Genomic DNA, 26,184 nt, shown 5'->3' with positions numbered 1-26,184 from the left:
ACTGTTACCAGTGCCTGAAATACCAACTTAGGTCTCCCTGGTCTCATATACAAAATACTCAGATGATCTTTAATATGATTCTGATCATAAGGGTCATGCATCACAGTATTAATAAAAGAAGGGGACCCAAAACTTTAGTTTATATCACACTGTATACAAAATCCTTGGATTAAGTAGAGAGAGTTCAGTTTTGAACTTTTGGACATTTAAATAATACAATCTGAATTCTTTTATGTATAAATTAACACAAACTCAGACTTTAAAAAGGCCAGTGCCATTCTTCATAATGAAGAAATTAATAAAATTATTGGTAATCAGCATAGTGTAGGCCAATGGATATTGTTAGAATATGAGGAGGCAGCATGATGGAGTGGCAGAGAATCAGGAAAAGGAACATTTGAATCCCATCTCAGAATCTTTCAAGCTGTGTGATCCTGAGTAAGTCAGCCTTTGTTTCCTTATCTGTAAAATGTAAAATCAGAGCATGTGCCTTAGAAAGATTTTGAAGACCAATTTTTTTTAAAAGCTTTAAATTTTTTAAAATTGCTTTAAAAAACCTTGTAGTGTTAGTTCATATTAAAAATTAGTACCATATTAAAGGTTTTTTTTCTTAAATAAATAATCATTCTATCACATTACTTTCATTATCACTCAGTTTATCAAATTATTTATCTTAGCAAATTTGGGCCAAGATGAAGAATTATCACACATTCTAAATTAGTCAAATGCTAAATCAGCAAGATTGTAAGAAAAATAATTTCAGGAATAACTACTGCTTTTAAAGATACTTTTATATTATTATATGCACATATTATACCCTTTGACCCAGCAGTGTTACTATTGGGCTTATATCCCAAAGAGATCTTAAAGAAGGGAAAAGGGACCTGTATGTGCAAGAATGTTTGCGGCAGCCCACTTTGTGGTGGCCATAAACTGGAAACTAAGTGGATGCCTATCAACTGGAGAATGGCTGAATAAATTGTGGTATATGAATATTATGGAATATTACTGTTCTGTAAGAAATGACCAGCAGGATGATTTCAGAAAGGCCTGGAGAGACTTACATGAATTGATGCTGAGTGAAATGAGCAGGACCAGGAGATCATTATATATACTTTAACAACAATACTATATGATGATCAATTCTGATGGATGTGGCCATCTTCAACAATGAGATGAACCAAATCAGTTCCAATAGAGCAGTAATGAACTGAACCAGCTACACCCAGAGAAAGAACTCTGGGAGATGACTATGAACCACTACACAGAATTTCCAATCCCTCTAATTTTGTCCACCTGTGTTCGATTCTTACTAAGTGCTAAATCGGTACTTAACAATTTTCTAGTTCCACACCTTTGGTTCTGGCCTTTAAGGGGAGTTTACCCCTTTGAACTTCTGAGGAGGAGTTTACACAACCTTTAAAAGGAGCAAGTTCATTGATTGAAGTAATTTTCCCATAAGCCCTTGAGTTCTCACACGCCCCTTCTCTGGGAGGATAAAAGAGACAACTTTGGGCCGGGAGAGGTGAGTCTACTCTAGGTCAGAGTTGGGACGGCTCTCTACAGGAAGAAGAGTCTGCCCCGGAGATTGAGTTGAGACAGCGGATTTCCTCCCAGAGAGCGATCAGCAGTTTCTGGAGACAACAGAACTTTACACGCCTGCATTTTGGATCTTCACAGGTTAATTGTATACTATTTCAAAGACTGATTCTTTTTGTACAGCAAAACAACTGTTTGGACATGCATACATATATTGTATTTAATTTATACTTTAACATATGTAACATGTGTTGGTCAACCTGCATCTGGGGGAGGGGGGAAGGAGGGGAAAAATTAGAACAAAAGGTTTGGTAATTGTCAATGTTGTAAAATTACCCTTGCATATATCTGGTAAATAACTATTTAAAAAACTTAAAAAAAAAAAAAAAAAGAATTGCACATATTTAACCTATATCAGATTGCTTGCTGTCTTAAGAGAGAAGGGAGGTAAGGAAGAGAGGGAGAAAATTTTAAAACATAAAGTCTTTTAAAAAGAATGTGAAAAACTATCTTTATATCTATAAAGGAGGAAAAATAAAAAATATTGAAAAATTTAAAAATAAAGTTTTTTAAAAGTTGTTTTAAAAATTAACATGAAGGGGCAGCTAGGTGGCACAGTGGATAGGGCACCAGCCCTGAAGTCAGGAGGACCTAAGTTCAAATCTGATCTTAGACACTTAACACTTCCTAGCTGTGTGATCCTTAACCCCAATTGCCTCAGCAAAAAATAAATAAATAAACAAACAAACAAACAAACAAACAAATAGATAGATAGATAAATAAATAAATAATTGACATGAAAAGAGACAGGCTTCTGTAGAAAACCAGACCTTTTCCTCCTAAAGTCATTTATTTACTTCAAAGAAATTTGTTGGTTAGGAAAACTTCCACACACTAAAAGATCACTCCTCTGAGTACCATATTCCTGAATTTAAGTCTCTGTCAACTTATCATAGACTTTAGAAGTATGAACAACAAAGTGAGTTGTACTTATTTTCTTTTTACTTATGTTTTCCAATTTTATAAACTCTGATGCTTGTATCCCTCAGACATTCATTTATTCATATTCAAGATTTTAAAAATCTGTCCTCATGCAGAAATCCTATCATTTCTTTGATCACAGAACCTTTTCTTTATCTTTTTTAAATTATTCATTAGGGAACTCTTGCTTAAATGGCTACTGCTTAAATGGCAACTAGAAATGACAGGAAATTGAAAAGGCTTGGAAAAGTTACTGAATTTTAGTCTTCTTAGGGAAAATTATTCTAAAACATCTTACCAGTGATATATCCTTCTAAAGCCTTTGGCACCAATGATTTAGCAACTCTCAAGTCCTCGAGTGAACATTTGCCTGTTTCCAGGCCAAAAGACATTCCCATCCGTTTCAATACTTCTATATCATCATGGATCTCAAAAGTATTGTCAAAATTAAAAAGATACTCGAACCTGTATCAGAGAAAAGGTTTACTTCAGATTTTTTTATGTATGAGATTTGTTTTCATTGTGTACATTATACAAAGCAAAAGAAATATAAATTTTTAAGAAAGAATAGAAACAATTCTGTTAAAATTCTCAGTTGTAAAAGTCATTCAAGCTATGTTCATGAAACCAACACCTCTGAGGGGTACACATGTTTCAGTTATCCATATAAAACAACTTTCCTATAAGGGTAAATAGTAAAGCATGTGCTCATTAAGCATGAAAGCTTAATAAGCTTTTGTTTTTTAAAAGCTCATAGTGCAGAATTTATGCTTGGGTTTTACTTATTCCAAACCCAGTATATATATAAAATCATTTGTAAAAGATACACTCTATTACAAAAATAAAAAATCAATATTTTTCTTAGTTCTTATAGCTAATAAAATAGTATTATCATGTGCACACACAGGCTATTTTTCTTAGTTCTCTCTTTGGGGCACATATGATGAGCAGGACAGTTTTTGTAAAAGGGCTTGAATGAAGGAATTGAATCATTTTAGTTCTTTGTGTGTAAGACCACACTCTCCAAACATCACTACCATCAATAGAGGTAACTTGGACAACCACAACCTTAATAGAGAATCTCCAGCAAAGATTAATTCTGTGGGCATCATCAAAAGTCCTGAGCATAATCTATTTTCAAAGGACATTAATAGTGGTTGGCACATAACATAACATTTATTATAAAAAAAAAAAAAAACAGCCACTAATGTAATTGAATGACACAATTTTGAGGCGTATGTTATATTAACAAGCTTTCAGACGCTTCTGAACATTGTTCCAAAATCTGAAGAGCCATTCTTAAAAGGCTGCTAATGTGTATGAAAATCTTGCTAACTATAGAGAAGGGAAAACAAAGTCTAAAATTTTCTTAGGTCCACAGTTTTCAAAGTTTCTTCCATTTTCTTCATTTTCAAATACACTACAAAGAGCAATCAAATGAAACATTTTATAGGGTATAATGTACATATATAGATATTATCTGTCAGTGATAAGTAGAATGCTGATATCTTCCAACATACGACAATGGTTTTCTTGAAAGACTTATTGAAGAGAGGTTGATTTCTAATAGATCATTTTAACTTTTCCAAGTATGTGAAATGTCATTTAAAGAATGTCCATTTTAGGGATAGAATCGTATACTGACTCTTATAAAGCCCTGCAACTTCAGGAAGTCAACATACACAGAACAAAAGTCCTCAACATGAGTAGGTTGCTTTAGGCTAATGTGAAACTTCTCAACTCATATCACATATTACCATGTGATAAATAAAAACAAGGTTAATTTGGATGGTGGTAAAACACCAGGATGACTAGAAAGAATTCTGCTTAACAATTCAATAGAAAGATCCTAAAGGAAACATGCTAAGCATTTTAGCACTGCTTTATAGCTAGACAACTCTTGTAAACTGTAATGATTCCATTTTTGTCATTTTTACTAAATTGATTCTAAAAAAGTTAATCTTGAACAATCAAGATTCAAGGAAGAAGATCCTACATATGTGGTTTCTCCTAGATTTAGCATATTTCCAAAGATCATATCTAGAAATATGATATAGAAGTAATGTATGTACTCACATAAATTTGGGGGAATCTAAATACTACAGTATAAACTCTAGTAACCAAATACCAGAATATGCTACAATATATTCTCAGACAATATGTCAAGTAACTATTTTGTTACTGTTGCCCTTAAGGCCCTTCCCTTTTTAAAAATTCTATTTGGCACAAAGAATAAGAATACAGCAGAGGTCAAGGAAATCCAAAGGATTAAGTAAAATAACAAGAAGAAAGAATGGTAAGGCCCATGGACATTTCTGCTATCTCCAAAGTGACTCTTACACCACGGGCTGGAATACCAGTGATTTACATTATACTGCCACCAGGGAAAACGAGCTGAGATTTTTAAAAGTGGAACAGTAGTCTATCACATTCAATCAAATATAATTAGACAAGCATTTGTTAAACGTCTCCTATGTTTTAGGCATTTGTTGTGATAGCTAGTAAGAAAAAACAAAAACAAAATATTTTTTACCTTCTGGGATAGTCTATCTCTCACCTTCACACTCAATGATTTTCAAGCAATAGAATTTCATTCACTTAATATAAAAGTACAAAATATACATGTCTTAATAGTATCAAACAATCAGAGATGGGAAGAGATCAAACACAGACCTGATTAGGACTGATAAGGAACAGGTAAAACATCACTAAATACATAGCTATCCCAAATGTCCCTATGAGAACCCTCATGACAGGAGCCCATGGCCTCCCTGGGCAGGCAGACCAGTTCATTTCTGGTTTATTTTAATCGCTAAGAAGTTTTTCCTCACTTTGAGATGAGATTTGTTATCATTGCTCCTACTTCTACTTTCTGGGGTCAAACATAACAAATTTAATGCTCTTTCCAAAAGACAGACCTTTCAAATCTTTGAAGCCAGCTACCCAGGCCCCTTCATTCTCCTCTCAAAGCTAACGCAGTTTTAATCCTCACCCACAGCATGTTTCTCAAGATTTCTCACCAGTCTCTTCTGCACCTGTCCATTTTGATCCAAATGTGATGCCTGAGATAAGCACAATGATCCTAGGATGGTCTGACCTGGGTGGACGACCAGCAAACCTGTCTTTCTCATGTGCTTGATCTATGGGGTCCTCCTAGAGCCTTCTCACACTTTCCTGGCTGCTCAATCCTTCTGCAGCTTCACAGAAGTGGCAGTCTACTCTTGTCGTAGTAGACTCCCTAGATAGAGACATAAAGTAGTATGGGGACACAATGTTTCTATCACAACACAGGGAATCGAAGCCTCTTCTTTATTTATAATGTGATTTGTGCTGGAACTGCCAGTATTCAAACTCTCTGGCAGAGAGGATACCTCCAGAGCCCAAAGGCCGACCTACAAATCGGCTTATGGAGCGGAGCTTGTGGGGAGCTTTCCTGGCACAAGGCACGCGCTTCCCTAGAGGTCAGAAGGGCTCCCTCAAGAAGGGTGCTGCTGTCGATGACGGAGAAGCTGGTACATGCCTGTCCGGCCTGGCATGCCCAGACCCAAGAGGGTGCTATGCTCTTCGAGAGAGCAGAAGCGCAATAGCCCAGGGGGGCTAACGCCCAAATGTTCTAATAGGCTACTGGTGCCCTTTTGGGCTCATCCTGAGGTCACCCTTTGTCAATGCCATAATCAAACACAAACATCATGATGTCATTGGCCCCCTTCAGTTATCAAGGACAGAGAACGATGTGATTTTCTAAATGCTCATCTCGTATCCCATGATAAATATGGAGAATTAGAGGAAGCTGCACGAGCAGCAGTATGATGTGACCTGCCACTACTGCAATGGGTGATGTCCCGTGTCATCAGCGGGCATGAGTCTCCGACACAATCTGAATATGCATTGGCTTCCCCAAATGAAACCCTTTACCCTCTTATTCACACTTACTTGTCACTTGAGATGCTGCAGTCTATGACAGTTCTTTTGCTTGTATTGACAATTATAAAAGGTAGCTGTATTGTAGAGTTCAGAGCTGGCGGGCCCTGGTTCTGCTGTTCATTCTGCCGATTCCTTTGTACTAGATTTTTAAAAGCTATTTGCTATACAAAGTAAGAATGACAGTCAAGAAATGTGATTAACTTCATATGATTTAGAATATATTTAAAATCAGACAGTTAATTTAGACCATCAGTTAAGATACCAACACTGATATACTTGTAACAAGAACAACTTACAAGAAGAATTTATTAGAGAAGAATAACTCAGTGTCCATATTTCCACGAGGAAAAATGAATTTTAAAAATTGTTTTAGTTACATTGTGATTTCAAAAGGAGATCACAAAAATCTAAATTCTTTTGAAAACTTAATAACATTAAGTTAAACAGTCATTAAACACTTATTTAGCACCTATTACATGCCAGGCACTGTGTCTAGGTGCCATGGAAGACAGAGCACTGGGTCTGGAATCAGAAAGAACTGAATTCAAATTCATCCTCAGACATTTCCTAGCTTTATGACCCTGGATAAGTACTTAACTTCTGTCACTGTGAAATGGGGATAATAATAGCATTTACCTTCCAAGGTTTTTGTGAAAACCAAATGAAATAATATTTGTAAAATGCTTATCACAGTGCTGGGCATATGATAGGCACTTAATAAATGATGAGATACAAAGAAAGGTAAAAGACTTCATGCTCTCAACAAGCTCTTAATCTAAATGGGAGACAATATGCAAATAACCATGTACAGAAAAAGCTATATAATTATATAATGTATTCAACCATTTACTGATATATATTAGCTGGTATATTGCACTGCATAAAGAGTTTTGGTTCACTGGTCCAAATGTTATGTACTTTGCTAGTTGTATGATGCTATAGATATATCTAATAAAAAGAACTGGTCTAATGACATACATGTATTTTGCTGTAATGTGTACCACCATTTGGAACATACATGTATAAATTCACAAGCAAAAATAGCTAAACATGACTGAAACAGAAGTCTGGGGGTTAAAAAAAAAAAGTAGCATCTTACAGGCTGTTTCTTGATATGACCATATAAGGGCAGCTAGGTGGCACAGTGGATAGAGCACCAGCCTTGAATTCAGGAGGACCTCAGTTCAAATCTGATCTCAGACACTTAACACTTCCTAGCTGTGTGACCCTGGGCAAGTCACTTAACCCCAGCCTCAGGAAAAGAAAAAAAAAAATTCTTGCTATGACCATATCATGGGGGTGGTTAAGATCACCTCATCTTTTTAGTGAGGACAGAAGTTGATCCCCATACATCTGATGACCTTTCTCAGAACAACAACAAAAATCCAGTAAATATACTTAGTTCTCCTCTCCCCTGCTGTTCACAGCCACAGATGGCAGACGTGTATCCTCTTTTTCACACCTAATCTCACCGGAATGATTTAGATTTTTATTTTGTGGAGATAAGAATACCTGTGTTACCTAAATCATGGGGTTGTTAAAAATACCTTGTAAACTGTAAGATACCAAATAAGTTAGACTTTTATATTAGTATTAGTCTATTGATTGCAGTAGAAATAAAAAAACAAGGAAAAGCAACAATGGGAACTTTTTTTCAAATTTGGCCCTTCTAGCTGAATATCTAATAGATAGATTGCACAAGACAAGAGATCTTTCCTAAGACCAATTGCCATCCATTCCATTTAGCATAAATCACAAGGGCCTGCCCAAGGCCATGTCCTTAAAATAGCACCTTAAGGATAAGTTGTAAGATTAAAAGTAGTCAATTTTAAACAATTATGAGTGATAAGACAAGTGTGGTTTTAATGTTTTGAATTAATTCCAGTAAGACAATACCACAGCCAATCTTTGATGTACTATGGAAAGGCACATGGAGACAATAAGAAGGTAAATGAAAACTATGAATACATGAATACATAAGATAAGAAAAATGAAAGTTAAGGTAAGAAGTGGGAAAGACGGAAGCTTAAGAACTCTTGGCATATCATTTGTACCAAGAGAAAGAAGAGACAAGTTAGAGGCAAGAATATGTCTGTCTCTTGCTAGGGTATTTAGTAGTGAATTAAATGATGATCAAATGAAATCTCTCCCAAGACTTTAGAATAACAATTAACTAAATCAGTCAAAAGTTGATTTAATTCATAAACTCATTATTTATCCTTATCTTCACTAAGGTTTTTATTATCATAACACAATGAGCCATTTAGTAATAATTAAATGTAATCTTTCCCCCCAACTCTGTTTTCAACCTTTATCTATTCCTTTCTTTTGCTTTTTCTCTTTTTGTTAAGTTCTTTCTTCAGACATAAAACTAAGAAGGTAAAATGAGTGAGAATCATATGAAATATTAATCTAATTCCTGTAGAATTACATTTACCTATGGCATACATATTAGATTTTTAAAAAGCCGAAAATAAACAAAAAGCTGCTTTCAGTAAGATTGTTTCTTTCATTTGTGAGGATGATTGAGTGGGTGGCAGAAAGAAAACCAGATCTGGAGTCAGGAGACCCAAGTACAAGCCTTGTGTGACAATGGGCTAGTCATTTAATATTTGTGATTCTTTTCTCATCTTAAAAATTTAGCAATAATATTTATTCTTCTCTCACAGATTTATTGTAAGAAAAGTATTTTATAAAATTTAAAGACTACAATAAGGTATTATTATTACTATGATAAAGTCAGTAAATTATAAGGAGAAATCAAACAGATAAAGAATATTTTGATCATACAGAAAAATAAATGATTAAATCAAGTAATTTAAGCCTGATTTATGTATTTATCTACATTTTAACTTTTTTTGCAACCAACAATAATGGCTAAGAATTTCTAAGAAAGACAAGTTTTAAAGCTCTTTTTGAAGTTTATCTGATTGTAGAGAAAAATGGCATTATTGTACTATTCAAAGTGCATTTTTTACACCAATTATAATAATCAAAGGCAAAAAAAGGTTTCTCAGGCCAACCTCCTGGTGACTCTCTAACTCACATGGTTTTATACAAAGATTCTATTATGTTCAAAAAGCATCCACACCCCTACTGGTGATCCAAAACAATTACAAGTACAGGGATCCTTATTTAAATGCTAAATTCCTTTTTCTTAAACAGAAATTAACTTTAAGTTCTGAAACTTCTATGCTAGAGTCAGGGAAGTCTTCTATGACTCTGAACAGAGTCTTAACTTGTAACTAGTATCAGGGAGCTCCACAGTGCTTTATATCCAGAATGACAGCAGGGATTGGTAAAACATTTACATTTTTGTATAAGTCATTCATGGAGTGGACAGATTCTTTTAAGAAACAAGCAAGTATGCATTTTGTTTTTGTCCTTTTTTATTTATTTATTTTACTTTTTGATTTGATTTTTCTTGTGCAGCATAAAATTATAGAAATATTTATATAAAAATTGCACAGGTTTAACATATGTTGGATTATTTGCTGTTTAGGGGAGGTGGGAGGGAAAGGGAGAGAGAAAAAATTGTAACACAAAGTTTTACAAGGGTGAATGTTGAAAACTATGCATATGTTTTGAAAATAATAAGCTTTATTAAAAAAAAAAAAAAAAAAAGCAAGATCCATTTCAAGAAGGAGAATCATTTCCAGAGGCCACGAGGCAAAAGCAGGTTGAAGCTAGAGTGGGGTTGAAATGCCCCTGGACAGAGAGGCTACTGTTATTCAACACAACTCCATTTCCTATGCATCTGCAAATCAACAATTACAAGCATTCTTCAGAGTAAGTAAAGTCAATGGAAACAACACACACACACATACACACACACACACACACACACACACACACACACACACACACACACACACACAAGAATAGGCAAATCACAACCACATACCTGCAATAGAAGCTCCTGTAGCTGAGCCCTCTTCTGCTTTATTCGCTCTATTCGCCGTTGCTTCTCTATCTTTAAAACATAAAATACATATAACATCAATGTAAAGAGACTAAAGAATAAGCATGTGCCTCAGCTTCCTTACTTGTCCCCTTTTCTGTGACAGCAAGAACTTTCTTTTAATAAACAATTCATTTTAATAATGGCCTATCACTCTATTTCTTGATAACACATGAGCAGGCAGGACAGTGTGGTACTTGCCATCAATAAATCTTTAAAGGTATTTCTAAAATTTTAGTAGCAAGTAGAATATAACATGTCCAATAGCATGATGAAATAAATATGACATAAATAATATAAAAATGAATAAATATAAAAATATAAATATATGAATAAATATAAAATAAAATGACATAAAAGTTAGCTCCATTACCAAAACTGGTAATAAAGATGAAACTGTCTCTATCATTTAATCTAAGAACCAATACTATGTGACAAATCCCACATTTGCAGAAAAGATCCTCTTTTTAAAAATCTCACAGATTCCCCACAAAGAACAGAAAAGTTATTTACTTTGGCTTGACAATTTTATCTTCTTGCTTGTATAAACACATTTCTCTTCCAAGCACCACCAAATATCATTTACTAGAATTGCTGGCCTGTTCTGTGCTGTTTATATGCATTTAGACCTAAGTTTATGTTGTACAACTTAACTATCATCAGAGCACTTAAGTCTTTCATATTTCCAATCTCATTTTTAAATATAAATAATAATTTTTGCTTAGAAAGCATTCTGATAAACTTAACTCTGAGTTTACTGATAGCAGTCTATCAAAAAGAGGTCAGTTCAAGTTTTCTAGCTATGTTGGAATAATTTTTGTATCAAACTTGTCTTAGCAGCAGGCAAGGAAGGTCTTTGTGAAGAAGCTGGGTTTTTGTTGTTGTTTGTTTGTTTTAAAGAAACATATGACGCAAATCCAAGAAAAAAGAAAAGTTCAGAGAAAATATTCTCTTCTTTTAATTTGTACATGTCATAATTCCTTGTTCCTGAATACAGACAGGTTGAACACACATTTTTAGATTGCTATGGAAAATGAGCTGGGAGAAACATGAAATCAATCTTAATGACCTCAACAGCTATATAATTCACTCAAATTATCTATATTTATGGCCATTAGAGTAAACTACCCCAACATGCCATGATAAAGTTTAATTCAGGAAGGATTTTCTTAAGCTTCGGCTTTAATAATAGGGCATAACTAGAATAAATAGACGTTTTATATTTTAAATGTGTTACAGGATAATTTTAGCTTTTTATGGGTATGGGTTTCAAAAAATTCGGACAAGACATATGTTATCCCTTAAGACTAAAAAAGGAAGTAGGTTCAAGAAAAGAAAGAGGGTCACTAAAGCATCTCTTAAAATGCACAGAACAGAAGGAAGTTCAGAAGGAAACAGATAAGTAGAACAGTTTTGAAAGTAACATGTTGAGTTTTATATATTTCAGAAAAACAAGTTATACATAATAAATTCAAAATTTTACACAGAAAATTTGTATTTTTTTTTCTATTTTACATGTGGAAATTTTCATTTTTTGGATATTCATTACATTTTTAAATACTGCTAATAGGAAATACTTTAAAATTCTCAAGATTATTAATTATCAGATCATATTGTTATTATTTTTTAATATTCTGCTATTTTGAATTTCTTTTGTCCCTTCAAAATGGTCTTCTAAAATACCCTCTCTTCTTTTAAAATTCAGTTCAATATGAACTTACCCTTCTATCTGAACCTCAACTGCTAGGGCCCTACCTCTTAAACAACTTGGTATTCATTTGCATTTATTCTGTCTATAATTTCCATATATGTTATATCTATATATCTACTTTCTTCCCAATCAAAATTATAACATTCTTGTGAACAGGGGTTTTTTCCATGTATTATATTTTTATCTTTGACATCTAATATAGTGACTAGAACATAATATGTCCTTAATAAATGTCAGGTGACTGATTTCTAAATGCTGATTTTTTAAAATCAAAATTTATGGTAATAAATTAATAATGATAATGGTGCTTTAAGATTTGCAAAATCCTTTACAAATGTGAGGTCATTTTATCTATACCTAGAAAGGTGTTATTTTCTCCATTTTATAGATGAAAAATATTTAGTCAACAAGTTATAGCTTATTTTCTCTAGTGTCTATAAAAAAATTGATGAAAATACATCAATTTGTAGAGGGCCAGCAACATGCAGATCTCCTAAAAAAAACTATTCTTTATTCAGCTGTGGATTGATCTGCAGCAGGCTCACCACTCCTTTATGACTAAGTTTGAGAATAGGATGAGTTGACCTGATAGGTACCAAGAAGTGCTGCTGATACAAGCATGCAATCAATCTGGGCGTCTTCTATGTGGACATGTAACATCAGGAAGGCATGTCTAATATAAACATAATAGAACCATACATCACAAACTAGACAATTTTATAACTGTGTTGCCATTAACAGATAGGTACTATTAGTTTTTCCTTAATGTTAATGCTTAGCTAGAATGTAACCATGGAATGTAAACTAATTAACTTAAGAGATCTGGTGCTATTGATACCTTAGTTTAAAGAGTATATGAACCCTCACTCTCAGATCAATAAATAGAATTCATTGATAAAGCTCTCGCCTGTCCTGCATCATACTTTCTCCTCGATGAGGCCCTTGAGCTGGTCTCATCAATTGATAATTCTTTACTGCCCAACTATACTTTCAATTACACTTATCTACTGGTTTTTCTTATGTAGCTTTTAGAATTCAATATAAAATACTAAATAATTGTGAAAATAATACAAAGTATGAAGAAAATATAGATAATAATAAAAAGGTATTTTAAAATTAGATGAAAATTATTCTTTCACATTAAATACGAAAATATAAAGTGATCTGGTTTAAAAACAAATAATCTTGCTCTTACCTCTAAGTTTTGACATTCCTGGGCTGAATTTGTAGGAAGCCCAATCCATTTTATTTCTTTTTTTTCCTTTGAAATTATGTTCATTGCCATTAGCACATTGAGGGCATCATAAACTCTTCGCCTAATATTCTTCTGATCATAAGCCTGCTAAAAAAGGTTTCATTAAGCCAGGAAATTTAAATGAAGGCAGAATTTTTATTTATGGTATGACACTGACAAAAGAGAAAGAAATCTGTGAAAAATTACAATGGAGGACAAAAAAAAACTCATAGCACTATGATAAAATTATGAAGTATTGTATTTTTATTTGTGAAAACTGGAAATAGGAAATAAAAAGTTTGAAAAATAATGGTATAAAGGAAAAATTGTTCAACATACACCCACCGTTCACAGTAGCACTTTTTGTGGTGGCAAAGAACTGGAAACAAAGTAGGTACCAATCAACTGAGAACCAGCTGAACAAACTGTGATACATAAATGCAATGAAATGTTACTGTGCTGTAAGAAAAGACACATGAAAAATTCACAGAAGCATGGAAGATTTATGTGATCTGATACAAAATGAAGCAAGAAGAACCAGGAAAAAATATTACATGCAATGACTATAACCCATACATTTAGAACAGAAGAACTGAAACTGAACACTGTGGAATTAAAATAGCTAAAGAGGTAGAAATGGAATAGTATATTTATTGTTAGACATGCCTAATGTGTTGGTTGATTTTCTGAATTACTTTTTCTCCCTCATTCCTTTTAAATCTTTGTTTTAAATGGTGTCTCACTGAGTAGGAAAAGTGGAAAGAAATAAAGGAGTTACAAATATGAAAAAATATTTATACTTTTTTTTTTTAAAGAAAGCAGGCTTGATTATGGATAAGAAGGAAATAAGCCACTCATTTTTGGGGAGCATCATTAATTCTCTCAAGATTGTTACTTAGTGGATGGGAAAAATCAGTTTATTGAATGGATTTCAAAAGGTATCTAAATAATGAGAAATCTGTTCCTTTTGTACTTGCAAATGAGGCCCAACAACTAAAGCATATACTTCTGCTGTATGAATGCCAAATAGTTTCTCAAGACATCACCTTAAAAAATACTAGTGATGGTGAAAGTCAAACTTCTGGGTCAAAGGCTATGAATTTACACTTTTAGGTTCTGGTGAAGTACTGGATAATACCATTATTCTCTGCAGTGGGAGTTAGTATACATGGAGTAGAAAAAGAAAAAAAAATCATGGGCTGGTTAACAGAAATGATGAACCTTACTAAAGTCTTTGAAAACAAACAAACAAACAACCCAATTCTTTCCTAGAGAGTAGAATCAGATTATTTTTAATGATAAATAAGACAAGCAGTTTATTAATGTTAAATGTAATATCAGACACATAAAAATTCACAATGATATTACTGTAAATAATACATACTAATGGAAAGCAGTAGATTTCTTTATTTCTTTATTATATATTCAGATGTCCTTCCATTTTATCAATGAATATAGAGAGTATATAATTTTATAATTAAACTAGTCAAACTTGAAAAGGTGAGATTTATAAGTTTTATGGCACAATATGGTAACATGTAATACAAAAATTGGGGCCTTTTTATTTCCACCAAAAGAGATACTGATGTGAAAATTTAGCTAGTAAACACGGAGACCATTTTAAAAATAATTATAACAGTAAAGATTTTATTTATAAGGAAAGATCTCAAATAAATATAATCATTTGAGGGGATTATAATTTGTTTATTTTGTTAAGTAAAGGCAAGGTATTATAAACTATAGATTAAAATTGGATAGACTATTATAAATTTGTAGTTAACTTTAAAAGTTTATGGGAAATTAAGTGTGTCTTCTACACCTGCCAAGAGCCAATCACAATAATATCTTCTTCTATAAGCAATAAATATTAATAAGAGGAAATATTTCATCTTTCAAATCATTTTAGGGCATTAGTTGACACTTGATTATACAACATTGACCAATAAAAACATACATCTAGAAAGGAAGTAGGTAAGCTTTGGTAGGAAGCTGTTTAAATGCTATAAAGTAGATACGGCTACCACGGATTTTCTTTAGGCCAAATCATCCTTGAAAGGTGACTCAGGGTTAAGAAAACCTTTGACTAAAGATTGAATGAAGTGAACTGTAAAAGCTGTCTTACAAGATGGAGACAGTGTTCTAAGAATGAGTAAAGGTCGAAGCTTGGCTGTGCTCCAGGCCCAAGTCTCTTTCTCCAGAGTTCACGTGGTTTACAAAGAATGGGACCATATAGGCTTTTTCTTTGTGAGACTAAGTTGGGGCCATCTTGGCATCGAAACTCCCATATAAGGTAATTTAGCAATCCTAAAGATGTGGTTGGGTTAAAAGTTGTTTTTCCTCATTTATGACTTATAATGTGAGGTCATTTGTTCTGACTAATTAGGGCAAAAGTCCAGCCTATAGGGGGTATTAGCCCAGGCCTCTATATAATCCTGGTCTGTTAATTGGGCCCTGCTGCTCCTTGCCTAACTGCTTGTGGGGTCAGAGCTGTCCTTTCTCATGAGATGGTAATAAAATTCCTTTCTGCTTTTACCTTGAGAAATCTCCTTAATTTATTTGAGCTGATGGTCTTGTCCCACACAGTGTATGGGGGCTTATACAGGATCATGTGACCTGGTGAGTGGGCATGGTCTGAGTTAGCAGGACCACGCCCTGCCTTGCTTTAGGAAACCTGTGAACTTTTGGATCCTTTCTGCTTCCGAGATCGAGACCCAAAGAGAAGAGACTCAAGGCAAAACAAGAGTCAGTAAAACCACATAAATCCCGAGTGGTTGGGATTGGATGGCAGGCAGGCAACTTTCTGCATGGGATGCCAAAGCATAAGTGTAACCTGGAAGACTTTTGAGTCGAGGGTTACAGACTCTGGAGGGGTGCTCTGGACAGGATAGGCCTTCTGGGACTGGAGGTGACTCCATGAAATTAGATGTGGGAGATTGAAAAGTCTTTTCAAATATTCAAAATGGGAGGGCTCAGCCAAAAGTCTCCCTCCACAGAAAATGATTAAATATTGTTGCACTGCATGGAGAGGCCGCTCCTGGGGCTAAATGAGTATGTCTGACTTAAATCTGTCTGTAAAATCGGTTTCTGTGTATGTCTGCTTTGTATTTTGTGTTCTGTGTTCAAAGCTGAGTGAGAGCTGAGGAGTCAGCTTCTGTTGCTGGTTTGGAAAAGATCAGGAAAATGATCTTGGAAAGATAAGATCTTTAACTGATATATACAGAAAAGTTAGTGAGAAAGCTTAATATGTATTTATGAGAAGAGCATAAACTAAAAGGAATTAGAGAATCTGTGAGCTTTTGGGGAAATGGAAAAGCAGTGTGCTACCAACTTTAAAAAAAAATGTGAATGAAATGAAAAATGACATTTCTGTGGACCCAGAGCTGGCCAATTTGAGTCTGCAAAAATAATTAAGTTATAGAACTGTTAAAAACATTTTAGCAGATTCTGGGGTTTTTGAGAATAAGATTTAAGCTTATTCTTAGCCCTATCAGCTAAATTGAGTTGGTTGATTGTGTTTTTAAATAGGCCCAATTTACATGTTATTAAAAGCCTTTGGAGGGAAACTACCAAAGGGGAAACAAAAACAAACAAAACTGCCCTCTCTGGATTTTTCCAAGCCTTTCAGGTTTATGGAATCTATCTAGGCTGAGGAAGTGTCCCTGGATGACCTGAATTCTTCTGGGGTTTGTGCTGGTGCCCCAACATCTTTGATAAGGGTCCACTTCTCAGCATTTCTGCCATAGAATGTGAGACAGCCACTGGACCACAGACCTATAGCCACACACAGGGATCCAAATTTCCAGATCCTCTTCTTCCAGGATCTTAAGAGTCTGCCAATTTCTTTCTTCCTTTTTTTTTTTTTTTAAATTATATCTTTTTATTTACAAAACATATACATGGGCAATTTTTTCAACACTGACCCTTGCAAAACCTTCTGTTCCAAATTTTTCCCTTTCTCCCCAGAGTCTGCCAATTTCTTAAAGCCCTGTGGTTGGACTTGAAAGTTTTCTCTTTTCTGCTACCTTAAGTTTTGAGATTGTGTAAGTTTACACTAGAATTCTGAATATGAAATTATAGGGGATAATTAATATTAATTAGTGCATGCTAAAATTGTGAACTTGTTTATTCTGATATAAGAATTTAGAAATGTGTACATTGATATTGAGTCTTGTTAGAAATTTATACCTATAATTTGATTTGATTTTAAGTTAAAAATTTTGGCTCTCTAGTACTTTATGTTTCTCACTAAATTATATATTGGGTAATTTGTAAAAATTGTATAAGCTATGCTCTAACATTTTGTTGGCACAGCTGGATATGTGGCATAAATTTTGTGAAATTTGATCTGAGGCTAATTAGAATATTAATCTTAATATTTGTCTTGCCACTGGGAAATGAGTGTAAATTGCTATTTTTACCTTCTGAATCCAATTCTTCCTGTGCAACAAAAAATTTGGTTCTACACACATATATTGTATCTAGAATATACTGTAATATATTTAACATATATAAGACTGCCTGCCATCTGGGGGAGGGGGTTGGGGGAGGAAGGGAAAAAATCTGAATAGAAGTAAGTGCAAGGGATAATGTTGTAAAAAATTACCCATGCATATGTACTGTCAAAAAAAAGTTATAATTATAAAATAAAATTAAAATTAAATTATTAAAAAAAAATTTGTCTTGCTTTCTCCCTTTAACAAAGAAGTAAAAGCAAGAAAATTTGGCATATAGGGATGTGTGTAATTGCAGAACAAATTGTATCTGAAAGGTGTGTAACATGTCTAAAAGATAAATAAGAAGGTATTGAGGAGGTGTCCCCTGGAGAGAGAGAGAGCTTGGTTCCAGAATATTTAGGTTAGGTTTTAATAAAATGACACCAGTGGGAAGTGAGATACAGGGTGATTGGGTGGAAGCTTTCCCCTGAGCTCTGCTGCTAAGAAGGGTTAGTGGAATAACACTGGAACAAATTGAGCCTAAGTATGCTTTGATAGAGATAATTGATTCTGATAAATGAATATATTTTACTTTTAAGGTTTTATAAGAAATAATGAGGAAGGATTGCAAATTGAGTGGCAATTTCATATGCTCTCCTCTGGGAGAGTGGAAAGAAGGAATAAGATTCTTAAGAAACTGGTTACTAAATCAATGTTAGAGACTAAATTGCCTTGAACCAAATGTTTACTTATTGTTTTGTTAAAGAAGTAGAACTGCCCCAGAAGTGATCTAGGACTTTGCTCATATGAAACTGGTTTATTTTATTTGGGAGGAAAAAGGTAAAGGCTCTCTTTTAAAACAAAGGCTAAGTTTTTAAGTAATTATATACTGGCTGTGTCCTCTTCCTTTTTTAGCCCTTAGGAAACAAGGATTGCTGACTTATACAACACCTTCAAAGTTTACAATTTGCAGAAGAGTGGGGCTTACTAAGTCCTGGAAGCAGCAGTGGGAAGGATTTTTACCAGCCTTTATAGATGACTGAGACTACAGTCTGGAGGCTTTAGGACACCAGGCTTATAGGACCTGTAAAAGACCTCAAGAATGGACTATTAAGAACAATTTATAATCTCTAAAATTGACTTTGCAATTCGGAATGTTTTGGTGAGAGAGAGGAATGCTTGTGCTTACAACAATATTAGTGTTGTACCTGTTACTTATATTTCTAAAAAAGTTTAAAGGGAACTCCCCAATTGGACGAAGTTGAATTAACATTTTTTATAATGAAGAAATCATTAATGTTAATTCTATTAAGGTTCTTTTATATGAAATTATATTCTTTATTCCGTATGATTTTTAATTGGTTGTATTGATTCATCTTAAAGTTGTACCCATTATTTAAAGGGATTCTGAGAAAAATAGTTTTTGCCTTTGTCCCTTTGAACATTTTTCTGTTATAGACAATATGCAATTTAGAATTTTTTAATGTATTGAGTCTTTTAAAGACAAAATGATTTGTGTAATATTGAACTTAAAACCATTTACTTAGATATGAAAGATAAGATATGAACCCTCTAGGGTGAATCTCTTACTGTTATCAATGTAAAGTCATAGTCAATACCTATTTAGAATATGTAATCCTTGAGAGCTAGATTCATCTGAAGCTTTGATTAATGAGATTTGCTATTGGAGATAAAATCCCTTGGACTGGAGCTAATATTATTTGGAGTTTTAAATGACTACCTGATAGATCATTAAGCCAGTCATCCACCATCTAAAGAAATATGTTACAAGCTACTCAGAAGAATGTGATCTTGAATTGTTACAGGAGGAAGTTAGTATCTGGGCAAAATTGTGAGAATGACCTTGGCCTCTGTTGAGGTGGGAGCCTTCTGACTCAGTTTCTCTATGGTGCTCTATTGAATAAGAACCCACCTGAGCTAGCTTAAGGTGGATTGTTACTACATGATTAATTAAAAACTGAGACAATTACCTGAAGTAAAACTGAGTTAAGGATGCTTTATCCTATGTCATGTATGTGCTCTCAGGTCAAGGCCTGAAGGACCTGTTTTAATGCTCTCATGTCCCTGCTTTTTTTCTCTTATGACAAGTTTTTATAATCAGAGCAAGTGGTCAGTAGAGGCTATAAGCACAATTCCAAAAAAAAAAAAAAAAAAAAAAAGTGGTCATTATATGCTAAAGTAAGTAAGCATTGGTCTAATCATCCTAAAGTAGGTGAACATTGGTTTAATCATCCATCTGTTGCTAGGTACATATGTTTGTCTTTTATTTTAACATTTCTGTTGTAGCTGACTTTTGTGGTAGGCCTCTTTATTTGTGAAAGGTTACCTACTCAAATTATGGGGGACATAACTGGTTGGGATGATAGGTGGCCCTGCTACCTGAGTCCAAGAGGAAAATGCCAATCAAGAAGATGTCTGTGGAAGGCTATTCTTGTAACACTTGGTGAGGTGGTGGGGCCCTCCTATTCCCAATCTGTATTATCCAACATGATTAGAATGAAAGGCCAGGAAGGAAGGAAATTGTCTGGGAGATTTCATAGTTAACATTCCCATGAGAAAAGACTATGTTCCCAGGAGAAAATACTGACTATTGCCTTGGTAAAAGATATAACCAAAGACATCAGAAAATTTGTACATGTTCTGATTCAAACTGGACCTCCCCTTTTAACACCTCTGGATGGTATTGGTTTAAAGGAGCCTGTTGGAGAGAGGCTTTAGAGCTTCTCCTGATAGCCCTTAGTGGAGTTATATCCCCCCTGTATGATGCAAATTATTACCTATATGGTTCAGAAAGGTCTGTTGCAAGATCATTAAGATAGAAAGTATGGGATTAGTGGGATTGATAGTGCTTAAGAGACAAGCATGAGAACTGCAGGCTGAGAGGATAGGCCAGACCCTGAAGAAGTTGATCAGGAAGTTGAAGAAATGCATAAACTTTGGTGTGAGAAGGTTTCAACTGATAAAAGAGAGGGGGAATTGAATGAAGTGAACTGTGAAAGCTGTCTCACAAGATGGAGACAGTGTTCTAAGAACTGAGTGAAGGTCGAAGGTCGGCTGTGTCCCAGACCCAAGTCTCTTTTTCCAAAGATCACGTGGTTTGCAAAGAATGGGACCATATAGGCTCTTTCTTTGTGAGACTAAATTGGGGCTACCTTGCCATTAAAACTCCCCTACAAGGTAATTTAGTAATCCTAGTAAAGTGATAGGGTTAGAAATTTTTCCTCATTTATGACTTAGAATATGAGGTCATTAGTCCTGACTAATTAGGGTAAAGGTCCAGCCTATAGGGGGTGTTAACCTAGGCCCTTATATAATCCTGGTCTGTTAAATGGGTCCTACTCTCCTTGCCTAACTGCTTGTGGGGAGGGAGCTACTCTTTCTCATGCGATAGTAATAAAATTCCTTTCTGCTTTTACCTTGAAAAATCTCCTTGATTTATTTGATTTATTTGAGCCGGTGGTCTTGTCCCCCACAAGATGATTATCAATCACAGCTAGAATACCTGTGCTTTTCAACATCCACAGCTAGAAGAATACCAGTAAGATGACTAGTTTTATTTTTACATTGTCAAGTTCATTGTGAGATTGAAACTCAAATTTGAGCATTCAGGGATAGCAAAGATTTCTGTATATTCCTAGAGGACAGTAGGATCAAAAATAAATAACATTATAACGAAACTGTATAGTTCTTTACTTACTAACAAATAAAAACATCTATATGTGAGGGAAAATGCACTTATTTCCTTCTAGTCAATTTTTTTCTCAAATTTGAGGTTATGAAATGTGTGTATACTATAGGCAGGTATTCACATACATGCAAAAAATTGTAAACATATGGTACATAAGCAGTGAATATATCCATACATATACCTGCACACACAAACACACAAAGCTATTTTACTTAACCTTGAAAATATGGGCTGATATTTTTAAAGCACATTTAAAATACAAAGAATGGTAGCAATGATGTATATATTACATATTTATATATATATATATATATATGTGGTAGTACACATTAATCTAAAAAATTAGAAATATAGTCTATTCATTTAGACTCATGTTCTTTTAATTACAGACTCTCTTTAGCTTATGAGTCATAATATTACCTAGAACTGCCATTACTATATGTGGACAGTTAATGGATATAATAAACCCAAAGTATGAAATAGATACCAGTTCTTTGTGTATTCAGAGAGCCTAGGACGTAAGTTAGAAGACAATGAATGTCATACTTCTATGAGAAATTAAAGTTAGTGATATGGTTGATTAAACCTTGATGGGCTCAGGTTCAAACTATGCTAGAAACACGATTTTAGGTGGCGTTTCTGTGAATATAAATTTATCCATCAAATCAGTACCGAAACTTCAAATAAAACCTGATTTTCAGTTTATGCCAACATCTTCTCAATTTATTACAAGCCTAACTTGAACATTTTTTTCTTTGTACACTACTTGTTAAACTGTTACTAGACTATATTTCAGATTACTTTTGATGATGCTGTGTCCCAAATACATATCCTAGTGCTGTTATTCATAGTATTACTACAAATATATTCAATATTCTGAGAAGACAATTGATTAAATTCAGAAATCCTATTTAAAATTAATTTCAGACATATAAAAATAAAAGACTAAAAACAAAATGAGGCTTCCTGAAATTCCATGCATGTATACACTCAAACTCCAGTTATGGGTATGGAGTTAAAAAGCTGTTTTTATATAAATTTTATGGCTTTTAAAAGAAGGTGGAACCCATTATTGACCTGGAGATTATTCCCTCAATTCATCTGGAGGTCACTCACTAGCCCCGGGCCATGAAAGGTAAATAAAACTGAACTCTGTACCCCAAATTGCTGCTATCTTCTAATATGAAGCCCATTGAGAAATGTTCAGTGAAAATTTTTGCCAAATCTCAAAAAGAAGAAGACGAACACGAAGAAGAAAAACATAAAGAAGAAGAAGAAAAAGAAGGAGGAGGAGGAGGAGGAGGAGGAAGAGGAGGAGGAATAGATTTCAAAACCGTTTTGTTAAAGAGAGCAAGCTCTTATGGCAAAGAAATGTTTAAAATTTGTGGTCAATTATTTTTAATTTGTGCTCATTTAGGATTTATTTAAGATTGCTAGACTAAGACATAATCCTGGCTCTCTAATTTTTTGTAATGCTAAAAGAATTTCTAAGTTAATACTCAAGAATATTCAAAATCCTCCCAGAGCAATTGCTACCAGAATCCAAGGTTTAAAAAAGCTACCCTAAATTAGAGTTTCTAAGAGTGGTGAGATAAGCAAGATATGACTCTGTGAAACAAATACTTAACTACTCAATACCAGTATCTCATTGATCTGTATATATAGATGGATGCAAGCAAGCATGTATTTGGCTCTTCAGTTAAAGTCAGAACTTTTATAGTTATCTCCATGCTTAGGAGCCTTTTGGGCTCCCATTATTGTCACTTCTCCTAAGACATTCCCATCTTGCCATGAATCTCACTGAAGTAAGCCTTTGGCATCCCTTCCACACCCAGCAGAAGGCACTATCCAAGGGCTCAAGGTGAAGAGGAAGATTCTACGCATCAGTGGGTTATGATAGGTAATTATACCCAATAATCTTGCTTGTATAACCAGAGTCTAGTAGTGACAGCCAGAACTTCCATAATTAGTATCTCAGGGTGGCTTTTTAATGTTTCTCCTGGCACCTTTTTTGGTTGTCTAAAAATATGATGGAGAAATTACATATATATTTATTTCAAAAGAATAACTAAATTTTATAAAATTAAAAAAAATTATACAGACCACTGAAATTAGGGAGAATAAAACTGGAGATTTCTCAAATATTTATGACTTTCTAAACTTAAGATGTACTTTAAAGGAAATAATATTTTGACTACAATAAACATACACAATGTCAAGTTTATGATCTACTTACTGAATCTGTTGCCAAATGATTATTTGAATTGGTGAACTCTGATACCAGCTCATCGGCCACTTCATTATATGAAGTTGTTCCTTTGCGTTGAACTTTTTCACATACTTTCATTGAAAAATGTCTCAAGCCTTTTCCATTTTTATCTCCTTTTTTGCTTCTTTTGCTATAAAGAAAAAAAAATTTAAGAAATCCATCATGTTAGGTAAAAAATGAATGACTTTCTTTTTAGAGAAATCTATCCTTATTGAAGTCTCTCTGATACCTACAACTGAGTAAAAATGTACCTTTTAAATCCAATTTATATACATCTATACAAATTTGAATATATATGTACATCTATATATTTTCTTTAAATTTAGTCATTATTTTAGTGTCTTTCAAAATATAAAGATCTTCAAAAAAATAGATATGACTTTCCAGTGTTCTATAACTTTAGAGATGATAGAAGTTCTCATGTTCTATCTAAAAGTATTAGAGTACTTAATTTGATTTAAATTCTATAGTTATGTGATACTAAGATTTGATCAAAGATATTTTCATCTTCAATAAAACCTGAAGATATCTTCTTGTATGTAATTCAACAAAGTCTTATTTCAATTTTTTTCTAATATGAACAAAATGGACAAATATAAAGAAATTGATGTTTTAGTGAACAAATATATTACATATACAAAAGTTAAACTTATATACAAAAAAATTGATTAATTTATCTAGTCAATCTTATTCTCCTGGAATAATTTTTTTTTGACAGAGTGGCTACATTTCTTTATTCTGTTTTTTCTTTCCAAGGCACTTAAGCAGTAAAAATTGTGAACTTTATCGATAATTATTAAAGACTGGTCTGCCAATCATGAGCCACTCCTTCAAAGAGAAGCATTTCAATGAATTAACAAGTGTTTACAAAATACCTGTTATGTTTCAGGAATATTTATTTCAATTAATGATAACTAACATATCCTAAAATTTGCAAAATGCTTTATATATATTATCTCATTTTATTAAAGGCAGAAAGCAAAAATTTCTTCAAATTAAGAATGTCTATATTTTGTTGTATATTTAAGAGGTGTTAGACATAGATAACTATACTCCTAAAATAAACAGAAATAAAGATATAACTGATTGTTTTTCTGTATTAGTGCAATCTTACAAAATGATAATAATTGAAAAAAAGTAGAAGTCTGAATCAAAAGAAAAAAACACAAAAAGATTTTTTAAACTAAAATGTTGAAAGTTATTAAATATGCTCTTTGTTAGCAAGTGGCTCAAAGAAGCACAGACAGAATGTTAACGAATACAGCATATGTTCTAAAAACAAGAACATGATACCAGAGTAAAACTACCAGTTTCTACACAAATCTGAGATTCTTCAAAGTGGTAATAGTGTCCAACTTGCAGTACAGAGATTTTTAAATTTTATTTAATTTTTTTTAGATTTTATATATGTGTGTGTGCGCATGTATACACATACACACATGTACATTCTTTTTTTAAAACATATTTCCATAAGAGTTATGTTGGGAGAAAAAAAATCATAACAAAAGGGAACTATCATGAGAAAGAAAAAAAGAAGAAAAAGGTGAAAACAGTGTGTGTTGATCCACATTCAGTCTCCATAGGTCTCTCTCTGGATACAGATAGCCTTTTCCATCCAAAGTTTATTGGAATTGCCTTGGATCACTGAATTCCTGAGAAGAACAAAGTCTATCTTAGTTGATCATCAAACAATCTTGTTGCTACAATGTTTCCCTGGTTCTGCTTGCTTCACTCAGCATAGTTCATATAAGTCTTTCCAGGTTTTTCTGAAATCAGCCTGCTCAGCATTTCTTATAGAACATTAGTATTCCATTACTTTCATATACCATAACTTACTCAGCCGTTCCCCAACTAATGGGCATCTACTCATTTTCCAATTCTTTGCCACCACAAAAGGAGCTGCTACAAACTTTTTTGCACAAGTGGATCCTTTTCCCTCTTTTATGATTTCTTTGTAATACAGACCTAGTAGTGGCTCTAATGGATCAAAAGGTATTTATGCACAGTTTCATAGTCCTTTGGGCATAGTTCCAAATTGCTCTCCAGAAAAGTAGGACAAGTTCACAACTCCACCAACAATGATTAGTGTCCCAGTTTTCCCATATCCTCTTCAAAATTTATCATTCTTCCAATTTTTCTAATTTTCATTCTTCTAATCAAAAGTAATTTAGAGAATTCTTTCAAATGGTCCTAAGTAGATTTAATTTCTTCATCTGAAATTTTTTCGTATCTTTTGACCATTTATCAATTGGGGAATGACTTTATTCTTATAAATTTGACTCAAGTTTTCTCAATATTTGAGAAATGAGACCTTAATCAGAAGCACTGGCTGTAAAATTTCTTTTCTAGCTTTTTGCTTCCCTTCTAATGTTGGCTACACTGGTTTTGTTTGTGCAAAACCATTTTAATTTAGTGTAATTAAA

General features: G+C 33.6%; 1 protein-coding gene across 25 annotated transcripts in view; it reads right to left on the bottom strand.

Moving 5' to 3' along the window:
- TFDP2 (transcription factor Dp-2) overlaps positions 1-26,184 on the bottom strand; it is a 149,917-nt gene that overhangs the window by 4,327 nt on the left and 119,406 nt on the right. For 13 of the 25 annotated variants that reach the window (XM_074298448.1, XM_074298445.1, XM_074298446.1 and 10 more), the window contains 5 exons: positions 23,729-23,891; positions 13,312-13,458; positions 10,349-10,417; positions 6,454-6,605; positions 2,819-2,985 (listed from right to left, as the gene is read on the bottom strand). In XM_074298448.1, coding sequence (XP_074154549.1) covers positions 2,819-2,985; positions 6,454-6,605; positions 10,349-10,417; positions 13,312-13,458; positions 23,729-23,891 — 698 coding nt within the window. The remainder of the gene's footprint in view (positions 1-2,818; positions 2,986-6,453; positions 6,606-10,348; positions 10,418-13,311; positions 13,459-23,728; positions 23,892-26,184) is intronic. The other 12 variants (XM_074298450.1, XM_074298447.1, XM_074298453.1 and 9 more) reach the window with 1 other exon arrangement.

This window comes from Sminthopsis crassicaudata, chromosome 3 (assembly GCF_048593235.1).
Source record: "Sminthopsis crassicaudata isolate SCR6 chromosome 3, ASM4859323v1, whole genome shotgun sequence".
In the NCBI taxonomy this organism is placed as follows: Eukaryota; Metazoa; Chordata; class Mammalia; order Dasyuromorphia; family Dasyuridae; genus Sminthopsis; species Sminthopsis crassicaudata.
This window is presented reverse-complemented; position numbering and strand designations above follow the sequence as displayed.